This window comes from Drosophila kikkawai, chromosome 3L (assembly GCF_030179895.1).
Source record: "Drosophila kikkawai strain 14028-0561.14 chromosome 3L, DkikHiC1v2, whole genome shotgun sequence".
NCBI classification, from domain to species: domain Eukaryota; kingdom Metazoa; phylum Arthropoda; class Insecta; order Diptera; family Drosophilidae; genus Drosophila; species Drosophila kikkawai.
The window spans coordinates 13,054,448-13,071,307 of NC_091730.1; the positions used below are offsets into that span (position 1 = coordinate 13,054,448).

General features: G+C 38.3%; 2 protein-coding genes across 2 annotated transcripts in view; one reads left to right on the forward strand and one right to left on the reverse strand.

Annotated features, from left to right (window-relative positions):
• The window catches only part of LOC108078283 (probable basic-leucine zipper transcription factor Q), a 32,310-nt gene extending 15,656 nt beyond the window's left edge, over positions 1-16,654 (reverse strand). Inside the window, exon 1 of the mRNA XM_041775233.2 lies at positions 16,344-16,654. The gene's annotated coding sequence lies outside the window, so the exon portion shown is untranslated. The remainder of the gene's footprint in view (positions 1-16,343) is intronic.
• Positions 4,391-7,075, forward strand: Rac2. Its single transcript, XM_017172077.3, has one exon. It carries the CDS (start codon positions 4,979-4,981, stop codon positions 5,555-5,557), a length of 579 nt encoding a protein of 192 aa, XP_017027566.1. The 5' UTR covers positions 4,391-4,978; the 3' UTR covers positions 5,558-7,075.
• Positions 16,655-16,860: the final 206 nt, after the last annotated feature.

Below are 16,860 nucleotides of genomic sequence, written 5' to 3' on the forward strand. Positions count from 1 at the left end.
ATTCTTATATTATACAAAAATTTTGAAAGAATGATATGCAATTTTATAAGCATTTGGTGTGACTTTGGGAGCATTATTAAGGCTCTAACTTGATTTTTGGGATTTAAAACGCATTAAAATAAATATTAAAATATATTAATTACATACTTAATATTTAAGCTAGAGATTAATATTCTAGAATTTTTATTTGTATATTTTCTGCTACATTTCAGAAGCTATTAAACCTCAACATCTTGGTGTACATTTTCACCAGTGCCAGAGCATGTGCCCAGAGATGACTTCACGTCTGCTGGCGATAACTCAGTGGAGTTTATAGAACTCGGACCCATGCAGACTCCAGGACTTTCAGGACTTTCATGCTATGAAATTCATACTTTGAATAAAGTTTAAAATTCCAAGGGAGAGCTCAACATTGTCGATAAGCGGGGTACGTGTCACAGCCGCATCACAATATATATAAAATATATTTTTTTTGTTTACTGTTAATTTATTGTAATGCGCAAAGCAATTGACAAAGGAGTGAGAAAGTCAGTTATGGATACTCGCATTTAAATATATTTACAAGCGTATTAAGTGCCAACTATTTGCATAAATAACAAGAAATTAATAACAAACACGCGGCGCCATGGCAGCAGTCGCGCAAAAGTTAATAATTGCTGCATGTCAACAGGCTGTGCAGAGTGGGTGGAAAATGAAAATTGGGCGGAAAATGCGCTTGACATGTGGACCACATATAAATGAAAAATATGCAAAAAGGAGCAAGAGCCAGGAAGGGGTAGAAAAAACATGGAAAGCCGAAGCTGGAATACCATTTTATCACTTGACAGTAAATGCGTTTTATTACGTTGCTCATTAAATAAATTAAATTTGCAAACGGACACAGGGAAAACGGATAAATCCGAAAAGTATTTAAACAATTAAATGGCCAAGAAATTTGTACTTTAAATTTTCGAGAATCGAACACAGCGGGCATTCACATGTTGATCATCCAGCTTTTAATTGCGGGCAGAAAATAAAATTTTAATTAAAACAATGGTAGATTATCGATTTTAAAAAATAAAGATATTAAAAAATATTCTAAAAATAATTAAAGAGCGTTAAAAAGAAAATAAATAAACCAAAGATATAAATAATGATCATGATCAAAAGAAAATCATGTTTATCATCAGGATAAAAATATTTATAAATATGGAAGATACATCTAATATTAATTATTTAATAATTAAATAATTTTAAGAAATTATCAAACGCTTAAATAAGGTACAAAATGCTTTCCCCACTTTAAACTAGCCTAAAAGTCGGCTGCAAATTTCCAGAGGTATCGTGAAAATCCCTTGTTAAAACTGCACCACTCCTAACATAATTTGATAATTTGTTTCGTTTTGTAATAATTTAATGCGATTTGGGGATATTATATGTTGCCGCTCTTCACACAGCCGTTAAAGTGTTAAATTTATTGTTATTGTAGCCCCCTGCTCGCAGTTTCAGTTGCAGTATTTGTTTTATTTCGCTCTTTTCGGTTCAGGCTGCGGTTCTTTAGCGCGCATTCATTCATTATCCCCAGTCACTGTATACATACATAGGAGTGTGCACTTGGAGAAAAATATAGCCAAACAAAATATAAAAAAAAAATAAAAATAAAAGATATAATAGTTCTTGATTTTCTTTCCTTTGAAAGAACTTTAGTTGCTTTAAACAGAAAAATATTAATCTTAAAATGTATTCTTTTCTTTTCAGTGTATTTAAATATGTAGGTATATTGGTATTTGTGTGCATGGTGTGTCTGGTGTGGCAATAAAAATTGCTTGAATATTTTTCAGTTTGTTATGCATTCTCCTCTGCCACTTGGGCCGCAACAACAATTATGAATAACTCGCTGCATAATGGCCGGCAAGCTGTTCATATGGAATTTCCCTGTATGTGGGATCGATTACTAGGAGGAGGATATGGGTATACGGATAGGGAAATGGATATATGCATGGTAGGGTCTACATATACACATATATCACTTCGCCAATTACGTGGCAGGAACGGCGACAGTAATCAAATAATTGTTGCACTCGCTGTCATACGTATCTCTCTTTGGCTTTAATTATTTGCCCAGTTTTCCATTCCTGTAATGGACACGTCGTAATAAGGATATGCGGATAAAGGCCTGAATATGCCAACGATTATCCTTGTTATATCATTTCATATTAATGTTGATTTTCAATTTATGCACGCTTGATTTTAACTCTTACTTTCGTAAGTAATAATAAAGAGGATAAAATATAGGTTTTGTGGCTTATTTACAATTTCTTCGTTTTCTTCACGGACTGAGTAATCCGGCAAGCAATACCTTTATCTGTTGTATAAGTACCACCTAAATAAATATTTAACTTATCGCATTTCAGCTCAATTAAACTCGATTGATTTAGCTGAATGCTAATCACTTAAAATAGCATTTTAATGTGGAAAATAATATGAAAATCCCCCTTATTTTGTATTGGTTACCCTTTGATTATGCCCCTTTATAGTTTTTACCCCCGATCCAGAGATAACCTTGCGCTTCCCACCACTTGACATCGAATACGAAATCGAATGATTCACGCACAAACAACAGAAACAGAAACATATATTCCACTCGAATGAACTTCATTGGCGATTTAATTGTTGCGAATTTTTTGTTTAATAAATGCCATGGGAAACATTTTTTTTTTTTAATGTTTATTAATGAAATTCATATTCATGCTGTGTTATTCAGATTGCTGAAGAGCCAAATTTGTGGCGCCTATTTAATTATCCAATTACAACGCCAGAGCAGCGGCAGTGCGAGAAATTTACTTAAATGCGAAAATGTTCGCTGGCGGCGCTTTAAATTCATTTCATCGGGAAAAATGCTCGGAAAAGCGCGGGTGTAGACGTAGAGGCGGAAGCCAAAAACCCAAAAACACAAACACAAATTCGAAATTTTTCGGCTATCGCTTTTGGCTGAATGCGGATGCGGCGGATTTGGTTACGGTTCTGTTTTGGGTTTTCGGTTTTTACTGTCGATATTTTGCCCTGCTTGCCGTTGTTATTTGTTTGTTATTCCTTCGGTTTTGGTTTTTGCCAACACATGCGTTTTTGTGGTCCATTAAAACAGTCAACGGCAGCAAATACCGTTAACTGAATTTATGATTAGTGATAGGAATATGCAACGACTTTTACCATACAGCAAAATACCGTATAAGAAAAATGCAAGTGTTTTTAATAAAATAAATTATAATAAGAAATGTTCTTTTTATTTATTTCATTTTAGTAAAAACCCCAAAATTAAGGTTATTAGGAAAACAGCTTTTAAATAAATATTTATTATTTTATTATAATTTTATTTTAATATAATAATATTATTCAAAATATAAATTATAATAAATTAAAATAATATTTTAAGGGTTATGTACAAATATTAATAGATTAAAATTAAGGTAAGAAACTTATTATGTATAAGCTATTTTAATGCCATAAATCACTTGAAAATATATTGCTTATCAATTTTGTTGACAGTTTCCAAAGTAAAATAAAAAAAATTGATCCGAATGATAAATCTAGCTACTGAACCATCACTGATATCGCTAATGTCGTGGAAATGGGCTCGAGCAATAACAACAAGCGACGGTGGGGAAATTCATGGAAAAGCGGCGCCGCACAAATATAGAAAAACTATTTGAAAAAGACCAAAGCAAGGTCAAGTGAAGAGAGTTTTCATTTGGTATCTCTCCCATCCTCTCTCTCTGCAATCATGGCTCTCTTTCCCCAACCACCATTAACGTCACCAGCTGCGAATGAGTCATTACTTGGCACAGTGTGACTAATTTTCCAAGAGACCACTGTGCCTGATCTCTCTCTCGCCACGCTCATTTATGTGGGAGAGCCAGTAGATTGGGGGGGCTAACACAAGCGAGCGAGCGAGACAGGCGTACTGTGGAGTGGCCCCCAAACAAGTTGGGAGAAAACTACATCGATCTACTGTGGATCAATTAGAAGAAATATCACAACAAAATTTATTTTCATATATATTTGAATTTTTTTAAACAAAACTATAAACAATATTACAACTTAAACATTAATTTGAAGGGATTTAAATTTACTGTTTTTTATTCTCTATATATTTAAGCAAAAATATATTCCAACATTTAAATTAATATTAAAATAAAAATAAAAATTTAATTAAATTTGAAAAATATGTTCTTATGTCAAAAAATACCCATTTAAAATAGACCCAATAATTTTACTGTATCTTTGACACAGTGCTCTCCTAAATTAAGTCGCATTTTTATCGTTTTCATCCCATAGTGCAACCGAACTACAACAACAGCAACCCGTTGGACAGCCCAGCAATATCAGAAATTTTCTTCAATCGCCGCTAAGATTTCACAGCGTTTGGGCGTGTTTCTCTGTTGTATCTGAATATATGCGGGCTTCAATCAATTCATAAATAATAATAATAATAACTCAACAGCAAACCGAAGCCGTAACAGTTCTGCCTTTAATTAAGTTTATTAATTGAACCAAAAAATTATCGCGATAAACTAAACTCCAATTGCAATATTCGCATCGCTCCAACCGTGTGTCTGTTTGTGTGGGCAGCATTTGTATTAGTGCGTGAGCAAAATTATTGTATAATCGCCAAAAAGAAAAAGAAAAAAGAAACAGAAATAATAAAAGCAAAAACGCCAACGCGAGAATAAAAAGCAACAAAATCCGAAAAACTTGTTGAGCTAGTGAATTTAGTTGAAAAACGCCACTGAAAATATCGACAACAAGGGAAACTAGTGCGGACTGCTGGAAAACTTGTTGAGTTGTCTGTAAATTACGGAAACACTGTATTCAGCGATTACTGGAATACCAAACTGATAGATTACTGTCAAGTGAACTATAAAATTATAAAACCCCTCCAAAAAGCGTATCTCTCGTCACCGCTGAATTCCCTGACTACCAGAGAACTACCTACTTCGTCATGCAGGCCATCAAGTGCGTGGTTGTGGGCGACGGAGCGGTGGGTAAGACCTGCCTGCTGATCAGCTATACGACCAACGCCTTTCCGGGGGAATATATCCCCACTGTATTCGATAACTACTCCGCCAACGTGATGGTGGACGCCAAGCCCATCAATCTGGGACTTTGGGATACGGCTGGACAGGAGGACTACGATCGCCTGAGGCCGCTGTCGTATCCCCAAACGGATGTCTTCCTCATCTGCTTCTCCCTAGTGAATCCCGCCTCCTTTGAGAACGTGCGGGCCAAATGGTTTCCCGAGGTGCGTCACCACTGTCCCAGTGTCCCGATCATCCTCGTCGGCACCAAGCTGGATCTGCGCGATGACAAGCAGACAATCGAAAAACTGAAGGAAAAGAAGCTCACACCGATCACGTATCCGCAAGGACTTGCAATGGCCAAGGAAATAGCAGCAGTCAAATATCTGGAGTGCTCGGCCCTAACGCAAAAGGGCCTGAAGACGGTCTTCGATGAGGCCATCCGGTCGGTGCTGTGTCCGGTGATCCGCACCCGTCCCCGCCACAAGTGTGAGCTGCTCTAAGATTCGACCCCAACAAAAAATAATTGACACAAAAAAGTATACAAAAACAAAAATTAAGAAGAGAACTAACACGCTGGAGAACAAAGCGCAAAAATTCTGTGCAAAATTTTCATATTCATTCGCTTTGTGTTGGGCTTACAGTTACAGTGTGAGTGTGAGTGTGAGTGTGATTGCAAGTGTGTGCGAGAGCCAAATGAGTAGTGTGTGTGAGTGATGGAATGAGTGTGTGAATGAGCGAGCGTATTTTTGTTTTTATTGTCAGCTTTATGCGGGGGAGCAGCTCAGCAGCCACAAAAAAAAAACAAAAGCAAGAACATCATCAACGGCAATCAGCGAGTGCATCCAAGGGTGGAGCAAGAGGGGGGTTCGCAAGGGGGTCTCCGGGGGGGTCAGAACACGCATAAGCAAACATTTTTATCTATATATAAGATGATGTGTGCATACACGGCAATATATTTATAATGTTAAACTTCTTTAATTTGAAAGGAAATGCCAGAGATGAAATGATCATTTTTGTTCAACTTAAATTTATTTTTTTTACTGAAAAAGAAATGGTTAAAATAAAATAGAATCATTTTTATATGCAAAAATATTTTTTATTTTAATATTTTCATATATTTAAATAATATATATATGAATTAATCTTTACATATTTTTTAAATAGTTTTAAATTTTATTTTTCAATAAAAAGAAAATATTTACAAATATTAAAATTGCATTTAAAGTATCTTTCTTTTGGCTTTTGGCACTGTAAACTGTTTTTCCAAGTTCGAATTAGAGAAGAATAATTATTGTAAACAATTTTTACTTTAGAGCAAAACCATAACTTAAGATCATAATATGTGCTACCCCAAAACAAATGCTTTAAATACATAATTTTAATACCTTTGAAGATAAGCAGCACACTTTAGATTTTTTCTGCCCGTGTTTGCACACATGCTGCTGTGCGCTGGCCTCATGCAGAAGGAACTCAGCCAGGGAAAATGTATGACAAATCAAATAAAATTAATTGTAAATAAATCTAGACGATTTAGAGCCTTCGGCGCCCCCTAACACAGTCACAGACCACGAACCAGAACCATTACTAGATAGCTCTTATCTGGACGGGGTAGTATAAGTAAAAGGCCCCGCCTATGGCCAATATCTGAACAATTTGGACTGAGCAAAAATTATATACGGGAACTGGGATTCGGGGAAATCGGCAAGCCCGAAATAGTTTTCATTTATGGATGAGGTGTGTGTGTGTGTGTGTGTGTCTGATCAATGGTCTTCCCATTCAATGCATTTTTGCCTGGACTTTATTTAATGTATACTAAATGCACAATTAGCCTTTACATTGATGTTAATTTATATACTGATATTTATGTTTAATAAATGCATACACTTTGCCAAATTGTTTTTACACAGCCGAAAAATAGGAAAAAACATTTTATTTATATTAACACATAATTTACCAATAAAGATTGTAATATTAATCAACAACAACAACAAATAAATGTTTGTAATTATGGAGATTTATAGGAATGGATGGGTTAATGTGGGAGCTGGGAGTTGGGATGGGGTTTACAAGCCCCCCCGGCATAGCATACTTTTTGGAGAGCTTCGCAAATTCAATACGCATCACAACTTTAATCTTATCGGCCGTCACCACCACCGGCATTTGTCACAAAATTTACGATAATTATTTCCGATTGCCGGACCCGGACCGGAAGCTCTGATCCCCCGTCGTTGACTAAGCAATTTGCCAGGTCCAATCATACATACGTAGGCACAAGGGGGGCTCCATCATATCTATATTTTTGTGGTAATTCTTTACGCTGCCAATCTATACTTCGATTGTCGTAATGAGCCAACTGATGATGGATTGTGGCCGACTTTGTTGCGGTTTCTGCGTTGAGTAGTGTGCCCTCCACCGTGCCCAGTGTGAATTTGACAAATAATTACATAAGACAACCTGCTGTGCCACCCACCAACCCCCCACGCACATTTCAATGGCCGCTGATGGATGGGACACCACCTCACCCTGAGCGAAAGACCAACCCCCCAGCTGTGTTTTTGTCTGTGACGCGACAAATCGCATAATTGACCCACATTTTGAACAAACGTCTCGCCACGACAAGAGGGGCCTAAGTGGGGGCTGTAAAGTCAATTTAATTAGCATAAACATTTGGCTAGCATCTACAACTACGCCTCTAGAACATGCACCTTTGGCACTAGAATGCACCCAAGAAGAAGAGCCCAGCATCCGCTGAGTGAAGACGCGTTGACAGTCGTGGAATTTGCCGCAAATACCTTGTTGCATTTTCCGTTTCAATTGTGCGGATACAATGTTGGGGAGAAAAGGGAAGAACTTTGATTCGAAATAATAAAATGCTGAAATAATTAAGATCAAATCCCATTATTTTTATTTTAATATAAATTTTTTAACTAAATTAATCAGTGTATCAAAATATTCCTTACGTATAGTTTAAAATACAAAATAAAATTGTATTCATTTTATTTCTCTTTGAATTGCGTCTGTAAAAATGTTTCTTTTAAGCAACCTCAAAAATTTTGTTTTGTTGATAAAATGAATTGAATTAATTTTCCATGGAATAACTAAACTTTAAAGGAATATTTCAGAAAATTTCAGAACTTTTGAAAAATGCTGAACAATTATACATCAATAAACAAGAGCTGTTCGAGATGTAAAGAAACATTTGTATGCAGTGCATTGTAAATTAAAACCGACATCCTCAAAACATCCTTGAATTGCCTTTAATTTCAACTCCCCAGCCGCATGTGAAAATATTGGGATGAACAGGGGAACCGATAATCCCTGATTATCCCACCATCGAATCCAAGTGGAAAACTGCAGAATGGCCAAAACACCAAATACCAAAAAAGGGACGACTGCTGTGCGATGCAAATCCATTGACAAGTGTCGCATAATCATGCCCCATGTCAAATGTAAATGCAAATGGCCAAATGCTAAATTTATGCACTGCATGCGTGAAATTAAAAGGTTCCCCGGCCGGCTTGGACCTCGCTTTGGTGCGGATTTTGGACCAGGTCCGTTTGGTTTGGCCCAACAATTTAGAGGAACACGCAATTTGCCAACTTTCATGCGGTTAACAATTTGGCTAAATCAATTATACGCCCTGTGCGCCCACCACGCATATTCGAGTCTTTTTTCTCTCTCTCTCGGATTTTCAGCTTAATTGAGAGATTTCCAGGGAAATCGTGGCCAACGTGGTGGGGAAAGCCAAAAAATTTAATATGAAAATTGCTGGAGCGAATCCACCGAAAAAATTCCTAGATGGCCACAAATTTCATAGAAAATGCCAATAAAATACGCTCTGGCGCAAAAATTCCATGCCGCATAAGGCGAAGGTAAATTCAGGTGAGCTCGCAGCTGGGATGGCTGGCTAAAAATATTTCACACTTCCGCCAGGCGGTAGAGGAGGATGCTCCACCTGAACCTTTCGCAGCGATGCCAACAGGATATGACAAGCTTGGCCATGGCCGGCCACCTTTTAGACCCACCTTCTTGGCCCCCTTGAATGTTGCCTAGAATGTTTTCGGCGGTGGCCGCTTCCTGCCAGAAAACACATTGCAAATTATGATGCGAGTACGAGTGGCGCGAAATGTTGAGTTTCCCCAAAACTGCCAACTCGAGAGAATTTCATGTGTGCGCTGATGTTTATATTGGTTTTGGCTTTCGCTTGAAAAACAGAGAACAGGTCTCAGGGAAAAAATAAATGAGGCGAAACTGCTGTCACTCAATTGGATAATGGAGAGAAAAATATATATATTTTTAGGAGAAGTAAATGAGACACTTTTATAGGAGACACTTCTTGGGTAATCAGTCACTAAGAAATAGTATTTTATTTTCTATTGTCTTCTACAATATTATCAGGAAATTTCAAAAAGCTCGAAATAAGCTCTACATAATTCTAATTTAACAACTTTTTAAGTTAATAATGATCATTTTGCATTAAGCCGTTGGTACATTTAAACAAAACAGATGGCAGCACTTGCAACAAAACAAACAAAGGACACAATTGGTACGGATGGCCAACAGGCAGCCAGGACAGCCGATGGGACAGCATAAGAAGGAGCTTGGCCAGCTTGTGGCGTAGCCAATATCCGTTGCAAGGATAACGCACATATACACGCTCTGATGTGTGTATCTTCCTTGGTCCTGTTATTGATAATCTTTGTCATGGCTCGACGTGAGCTTCGACAGCGGCTAACAAAAAAGCAAGGAGTCAACGGCGGATAACGGCGTGGCAGGAACAGTCACTGCCAGGACAGCACAGGATATACAGGAAAAAATAGGTTTAAGTTTTAAATACCATATTTAAAAGAGTCTTCTAAAATGTTAAGTGATATAAGCCGTATTTTAAATATGATTTAAAATAAATCTTAAATATCTATAGCTTATTTTGATTTACAAGAATTTAATTAGCACCATCATCTCCAAAATGGTAATTAAAATCGTTAGTAATTCCTAAAATATTTTTGTAAATTATATAATTTTGTATAATTTAAATTTTGTTAACATATTTTTCCCTGTGCACCGTGCACTCCTCAATAGCTGGCCACAGGACCCAGCCGGCGGAGTAATGAACTGCGGCAGGACCAGACAGGCCACGAGCCTTGTTTGTCCCGCCGATCGATGCTGCTGGAGTCGTGGCGAGCCGAGTCGAGTGTATTAAAAACAAAGTCACACTGTGTGTGTCCTGCATCCTTGTGCGCTGCCAAAGTCAATGAACAGGGGACGTGTACCGGCTGCCAGGATATGAAGCGTGTGCGAAAGTTTTCCACAATTAGGATGCAGCAGCAGCAGCCCAAGTCCCCCTTCCCAATGGCAATAAAAAAGTTTAAAGTTGCGTTTAAATATGCATTCCATAATTCATGATGCCAGGACTTGCCTGGGCCCCTCCGGAGGAAGCCAACGAGAGGAGCTTTGATTTTCCAGTCAACGCCGACAGCAACACGTTTCCGCCATTTTGTTGGCTGGCTGGCTGGCTGGCAACTTGTTGCATTTTCCGCATTTGAATGCTGGCAAACTGGGCGGAGGTGGGGCGGTGAAATGTTGACATCCCGAACATGCTGAAATTTCCGCCAGACGACAACGAGATGCTGCAAAACTCGCCAGTCTGACATTCAAATCGGTTTCTGCAGGTGTGCATTCAGCATGCGAGTGTGATTGTGTGTGAGACTTTTCATTTTCAATTAAATACAATTACACGTCCAACTGTCAGCTTTCAGTTAATAATGAAGAGTGTACGGGCCAAAAATACGGGGCCACTTAGAAGAGCGCCCCAGGTAGAAGTCTAAAACGAACGAAGAAAAGCCCCAGCGCTTTTCACAGTTTTCCCTGCGGCGGCGGCTTTGCTCTATTTTTGACCACCTCCCTCAATGTTCGGCCTGTAACACAGTTCAAAGATTTTTACCCATTCGAAAGACTATTTAAAAATATATAAACAAAACACAGAGCGTCATGGGTTGGCTCGTATTTACATTTGCATAAAATAAATGTTGGGTAAATATACTCAAAGATATAATTCTCAGGGTGCTCTGCAGCGAAATCCAATCAAATGAATTTACTTTTTAATATAATTTCCTCACTATAAATATATCCGGAGCAGGCAAAACTTATTCACCCTCGGCGCAGATTGACATTAATTGTTTAAATTGAAGCGGATACGCCCCGGCCAGTCAGTGGAATTCTTATAAATTTCATTCTGCCACGGGTAAATTCCATCGAAGGATTTACGTATCCAATCGTTGGGATCGATAAGTTGTGAGTACGGAAATTTACTTGAAGAGTTGAAATAATTACGGAAATTGCGGGAATTCGTTGATGGGGAAATTGAGAACAGAAGGAAAGGCTAGGATTTAGTTTTAGGTACATTTATCAAGGAAATAACTAATTAACTTTAAAATGGTAGAAATATCCAGACCATTTTTTTATTAAATTTATTTTCAGACACTTTTAAATTTCAACATTTCCAATTCCTAGTGCTTTATTTGTCACCCCAAAAACCGCCAAGTGTTTAAATTATTCAAAAAGGTTCTCCACGCTTAAGCTCATGATTTTGACGTAAATTTTGGGGATTCCCCGCTCCTCCTGCCGTAACGGATGTGTCTCTGAGGACACTTTATCATGGCTCGCGAGGCTCAAACAATTGTTGCAAATGGAGCTCAGCGGCTAAGTGGTTTTATTTTAAATCTTTCACGTTCAGAACAGGGAATCTGCAGCCTTCTGACAACAAGTTGCTTTCAAAAACTCAACAGTCGCGACAAGTTGTAAGCGGAATAATTTGGTTTTTCTGTTTTTCACTGCTCTTCATTTCGCTTTTTTATTCTTTCCGTGGAACTCAATTGTTTGGTAAATGTCAGTCTTCATTTGTCAGCAACATTCCAAGTTGGCTTAAGTGGCTTCGTTGTCAGCCAGAGGAGGAGTTTATTGCTTCAGCAACAGATATAGCTAAGTTGAGTCTTTATAAATCTGAACAATACTTGGGGATTTGAGTTGGAAATATTAGATGTAACCACAAAAAAAGGATCTCCATACCAGACTATAATACCCGACAAATTAAGAGACCAAATCAAACCATATATAAAACATTGATTGACTTTACTTCCCGGACACATCTTTCCGGATAAGAACAAATTGCCAGCTTTGATGGACATTTGAAATTACAATTGAAATTGAAAAGCTGGCAACGGTGCACGCCAGTCCTGGCTGTTCAATAGCAGATCCTATAAATATTTATTATGCCTTTTCAAGGCCTAATTCTGATTAATTTATCAATCGATTCGCCGACGAGCCTTGACACGAAATGTCAGACTCTGGATTTATGGCCCAACATTACGAGCTGCCTTGCTAATTATTTCGCTGTGTTTCGCCTTGGCTTTTATCCACTCGACAAGCGCCTTTCTCCCTTGATTTTATTTTCATTTTATTAGTATATTTTTCCTTTTTGTCTTGGCAGTGACTCAAGCTTGAATCAATAAAATCCCGTGGCACATGAATCCAGACACGTAAACCCGAAAACAAAGCCCTGCAAATGTGCATGGCATCCAAAAGCGGCAGAATGAATAAGCAAAGGCCAATAGCGAATGAAAGTGAATTTCACGCCATTGGCTAAAACGATTTTCCGGCAGGAAGGCATCAATCAGAACGGAAAATACTTCGTTCTGCTCACTTATTTATGCGTCCCTGGCGTATGCGTAATATTTCAGCGTTTTATTACAAGCGCAGTGAACTCGCTGAGCTCAATGTGGTCGGTGTTCTATATTAACATTTATTTTGTCTGCTTTGTAGGGTATTTGAGAAGTTTGGCTGAAATGTAGTTTCTAAAGATATTCAGACTGATATTTATGACCTACAAATAATAATAAAATACTTTTTAAAGTGACAATATATTTCTATAACAAATTACCTTGTTTTTTCTCAGGTAAAGGCAAAAACTCTTAACAAATGAACCCTAAAATTTAAGCTAAACTTAATTTTAAAATATTTATTAACAGAAGCAGTTAGAGCAAAAGATAGTTAAACAATTAAGAGCTATATGTCTTTGAGAACCTTTAATGTGGACGTTTTTTGTTCAATATTTAAGAAAAGTTTCTTCCTTCATTTAAATTATTTGAAAGAATTTGCAAACTCTATATACTTTGAATTTACATTCTACAGTTTAAGATAAATAACCCCTGACAGCTGTCGTTGTCCCACAAAGGAATGCTAATCAAGTGGGAAGCCGGAGCAATGAAATTATCGACCGATTTCGGTTTGGTTTCTCGATTTTCGTGTTCGTGCTCCCTAAGCTCTAATTGAACTCTTTTACTTTCAGCATTTCCTCGTTGCCAGCAAATGGAGCATGTAAATGCACCTGGATGCCACCCACTCTGGAATCCGGATCCCGGCGATTACATAGCGACCTTGCTGCGGGTGTGGTGGTGGGTGAGTGTACTATGGGTGGGGCCATCTTGTTTAGCTCAAACCGCAATTGGCAATTTGCTGTTACATTAACCCACAATACACAGCTCATAAATTAGGAGGCATCTCAGCACCTGCAAATTTAAGATGCAGATGCACCAGCTCCTCTGGCAGTTGGCTTCAAAATGCCCGGAATTTCGACCCCCAATAAAGACAGAATTTGATTTTACAGTCAAAAATCAGATGGCGTTTAAATAGTTTCGTGGCTTTGAGGCTATTTAGATGAAAAGTTAATACGCGACAGCTGCGGCCTTTGATGCGTCATCTGCCAAAAGGCACTGGAACTTGTTGCGAATTTTGTGCAATAAAAGAAAAATGTATTTAAAATAAATTCATATTTAACTATATTAAATATAACATTAATATTATTTTACTAAAATATTACCCCTAAATAGTTAGGGGTAGTAGTTTATGCTTTTTACAGTTTGTTTAGTTGATCTTCTACGCCGCATTTTTCACAGGTGACGACGACATTGCTGTTGAAATTTTTATAATATTTTTACAAAGCCAAAGAACGCAACGCAGGCAAGGTCGATGAAATGGAATCCAAGTAGAACTACTCGCATAAATTAGACGCGCATAAATAAACACGATCCAGATGCATCAGTTTCAGGAACCATGTGACTTGTGAGGCAATCGAAAGTTGAAGCAATTAAAATGCTATAAAGTTTTTCACACGCCAATCGCCGAAACATAAACTGAGTGTATTTTAGTGAATAGATATTCATCTCAGCTATAAACTATATGCTCGACTATTTGCTTAGGCAATCGTCACCTGCGAAACGCCAAGGATACAGATACAGTCTCGAAATAGTATATATTTCCAGTAGCTACTATTTATCATTCAGGGTGCGTAGTGTTGCCATAAAACCATTGCCTATTGCGAGGCGTTCAATGGGGGAGTAATACGTTTTTAATAAACCAAACCGCAGCAGGCGCCACTTACAAATTTTGTGGCAATTTTGGCAGCCGGCAGCAGCAGGAGGTTAACTAGGGGAACCCCCTATTCTCCCCATATTATCGCCACTAACAACGCAACGCCGCAATAACCGAAAATCTAATAGCCATAAATGTTGGGATTTCCAAAGCCGTAAAAATTGCCCCTCTATCGCCGTGTGTTTAACAACATGTTAACATGTCGACGACTGCTGCAATGAGCCTTTTGTATGCGGGCCCCGATCGTAAATCAGACAATCGACTGTGAGCCGCAGGCCAAACATTACATTAACCCCCAGGACACCCCACATCCCGCAGGATACGTTTGCGTTTCCCTTTTGCGGTTTGTCGGCCCCATAATGTGATTTAACTTGCGGTTAAACGCGCATTTTGTATTTGTTTTGATTACCGAATCCGATTTTGGATTGGGTTTAGTTTACCCTTCTTTTGGGTCATTAAAATGTTTGGTTTACCCAAAACCAGAGAGGTGGATTGAATAGATTTTGTTACTTTTGAGGATTTGTTGTAGGTCCTAGATTTATTCACTTTGTATGAAAGAAGAGGATTTATCTTTTAGGGTTTTATATACTTTTCTATTTTGAAATTTATTTAATTTTAAAGAATGATTTGATACAAGAAAAAGTCATTATTATTTTATTGCAACTTTGTTTTATAAATGTCGTAGGTATCTAGGCTTAACTCTGAATATTTTGTTAAATATATAAACTTTACAACTTTTTTTTGTTTGTGTTTCCCCAGATTTTATGTTATTTATCTTCCTGATATCTCACAAATATTATTCCAAATTTTCTTAGCATATTTTTGTTGCTCGTTTGCTTCCTATTCAAAACCCAAAGGAAATCCAATAATATAATGCCGCGGCAATCTCTTGAAATATGCATTGTTCTCACTGAAAATTCTCCATCCCCTGTTTTATTGGCCACACTTCCACACACATTTATCTCTCTTAGCCCCTGCCTGGTTATTATGCTGTTATTTATATTTCAGCGCGAAATATTCGCCTTGCCCCCGAATGTTGCACAATTCGTGGACTTTTTTGTTTGCTTTTGTGTCATCAAACATGTTGCGTGTCTGGCCGCCGTGTGCAATTTAACCGATGACGGGGTGCAAGGGGTTGCTGCGAAACTTTTTGCCACGTAAATGATTTGTTTTGTCAATTATTTTGTTAGCCAACATGCAACAACCGCGGAGTCTCTCAGCTGATAACATCAAAACAAAGGAGGGAGCCCCAAAGGAATAACTTTTACGGAATTAATTGAGAGGCGTGGCCGCGCAAATTGCATCAAGATATGGGGGTAAACAAACAGATCCGGAAATCGGACGAATCGCGGAGTTGGCAACAGAAACCAAGACAGAAGGAAGTCGTCCAATTTTATGGAGTGCTCCCAGCCTGGGCATCTGTTTAGACAGGCGAGTCCACTTGCATAAATATTTATGGCAATCGCGGCCAGCTGATTATTTATCGCCTGACGCAATTGCCCGGCAGAAGTGAGAGAGATTAAAAAATAATGAAACACATGTGCACTCGTATACCGCTTTTCCAATTGAAATTAATGCACACATTTGTTTTCTGTGCTCCACAAAACATAACATAATAGAAAACCAGAGTTGTTTCAAGGGGGGGAGGACCAGAAATCTGTAGCCAAACAGGCAATTGAGTGATGGATGGATTGGCATTGGCCCCTCGCCCCTTTCGGCATTTTTTCTTTATATTTTTTTATGCCTCATCTTAATTAACATGCGCGACATTTTCTGCTTTATATTTTGTTGCTTTCCCGGTTTTTTTGTGACATATTTTTAGGGTCTGACGTTAGAGTACTATATAGTGAAGGAAATTACCTTGAAGCCACGACAACAACGACGACTGGAAGTGAAGGAACTGAAGGAACTCTCACTCACAAAAGCACTTCTGCTAGTTTTGTATATATTTATTTATCTTAGCCAGAGAACGAAATTGCCCAATTCATAGCACTAAATTTGTGTGGCACTAATTGCACTTAGCCGCGATCGCGATAACTCAAAATAACACACGCGCGGCACTCGAGATTCTGAAAGTCCCCGCTACAATATTTCAGCACAAAGTATTTCAGAATTTTAGAATTATTTATTTTCCCTGACGAGCTACGGAGAGAGCATGTGACCGTGTCAGCGTGCGGCGCGTTGCCAACTGAATCGTCGGATGCGAGTCGGACGTATAAAGCCAGTCCGAGTGCCGGTCGCAGGCTCGTGTCTTGTTCGTGTGCTTCCGCTCGTTTCCACTCGGTTTGCCTTCGGCTGGCTTCGTGCGGAAAAGCCGGCAAAACAAAATGTAAATAGTAGATGTAGATGGGGGTTCTCTAGGGGGTAGCTGGGGGAA

What these genes read in the sequence shown, in the direction of transcription:
- Rac2 (XM_017172077.3), top strand. Translation starts at nt 4,979, where the DNA reads ATGCAGGCCATCAAGTGCGTGGTTGTGGGCGACGGAGCGGTGGGTAAG.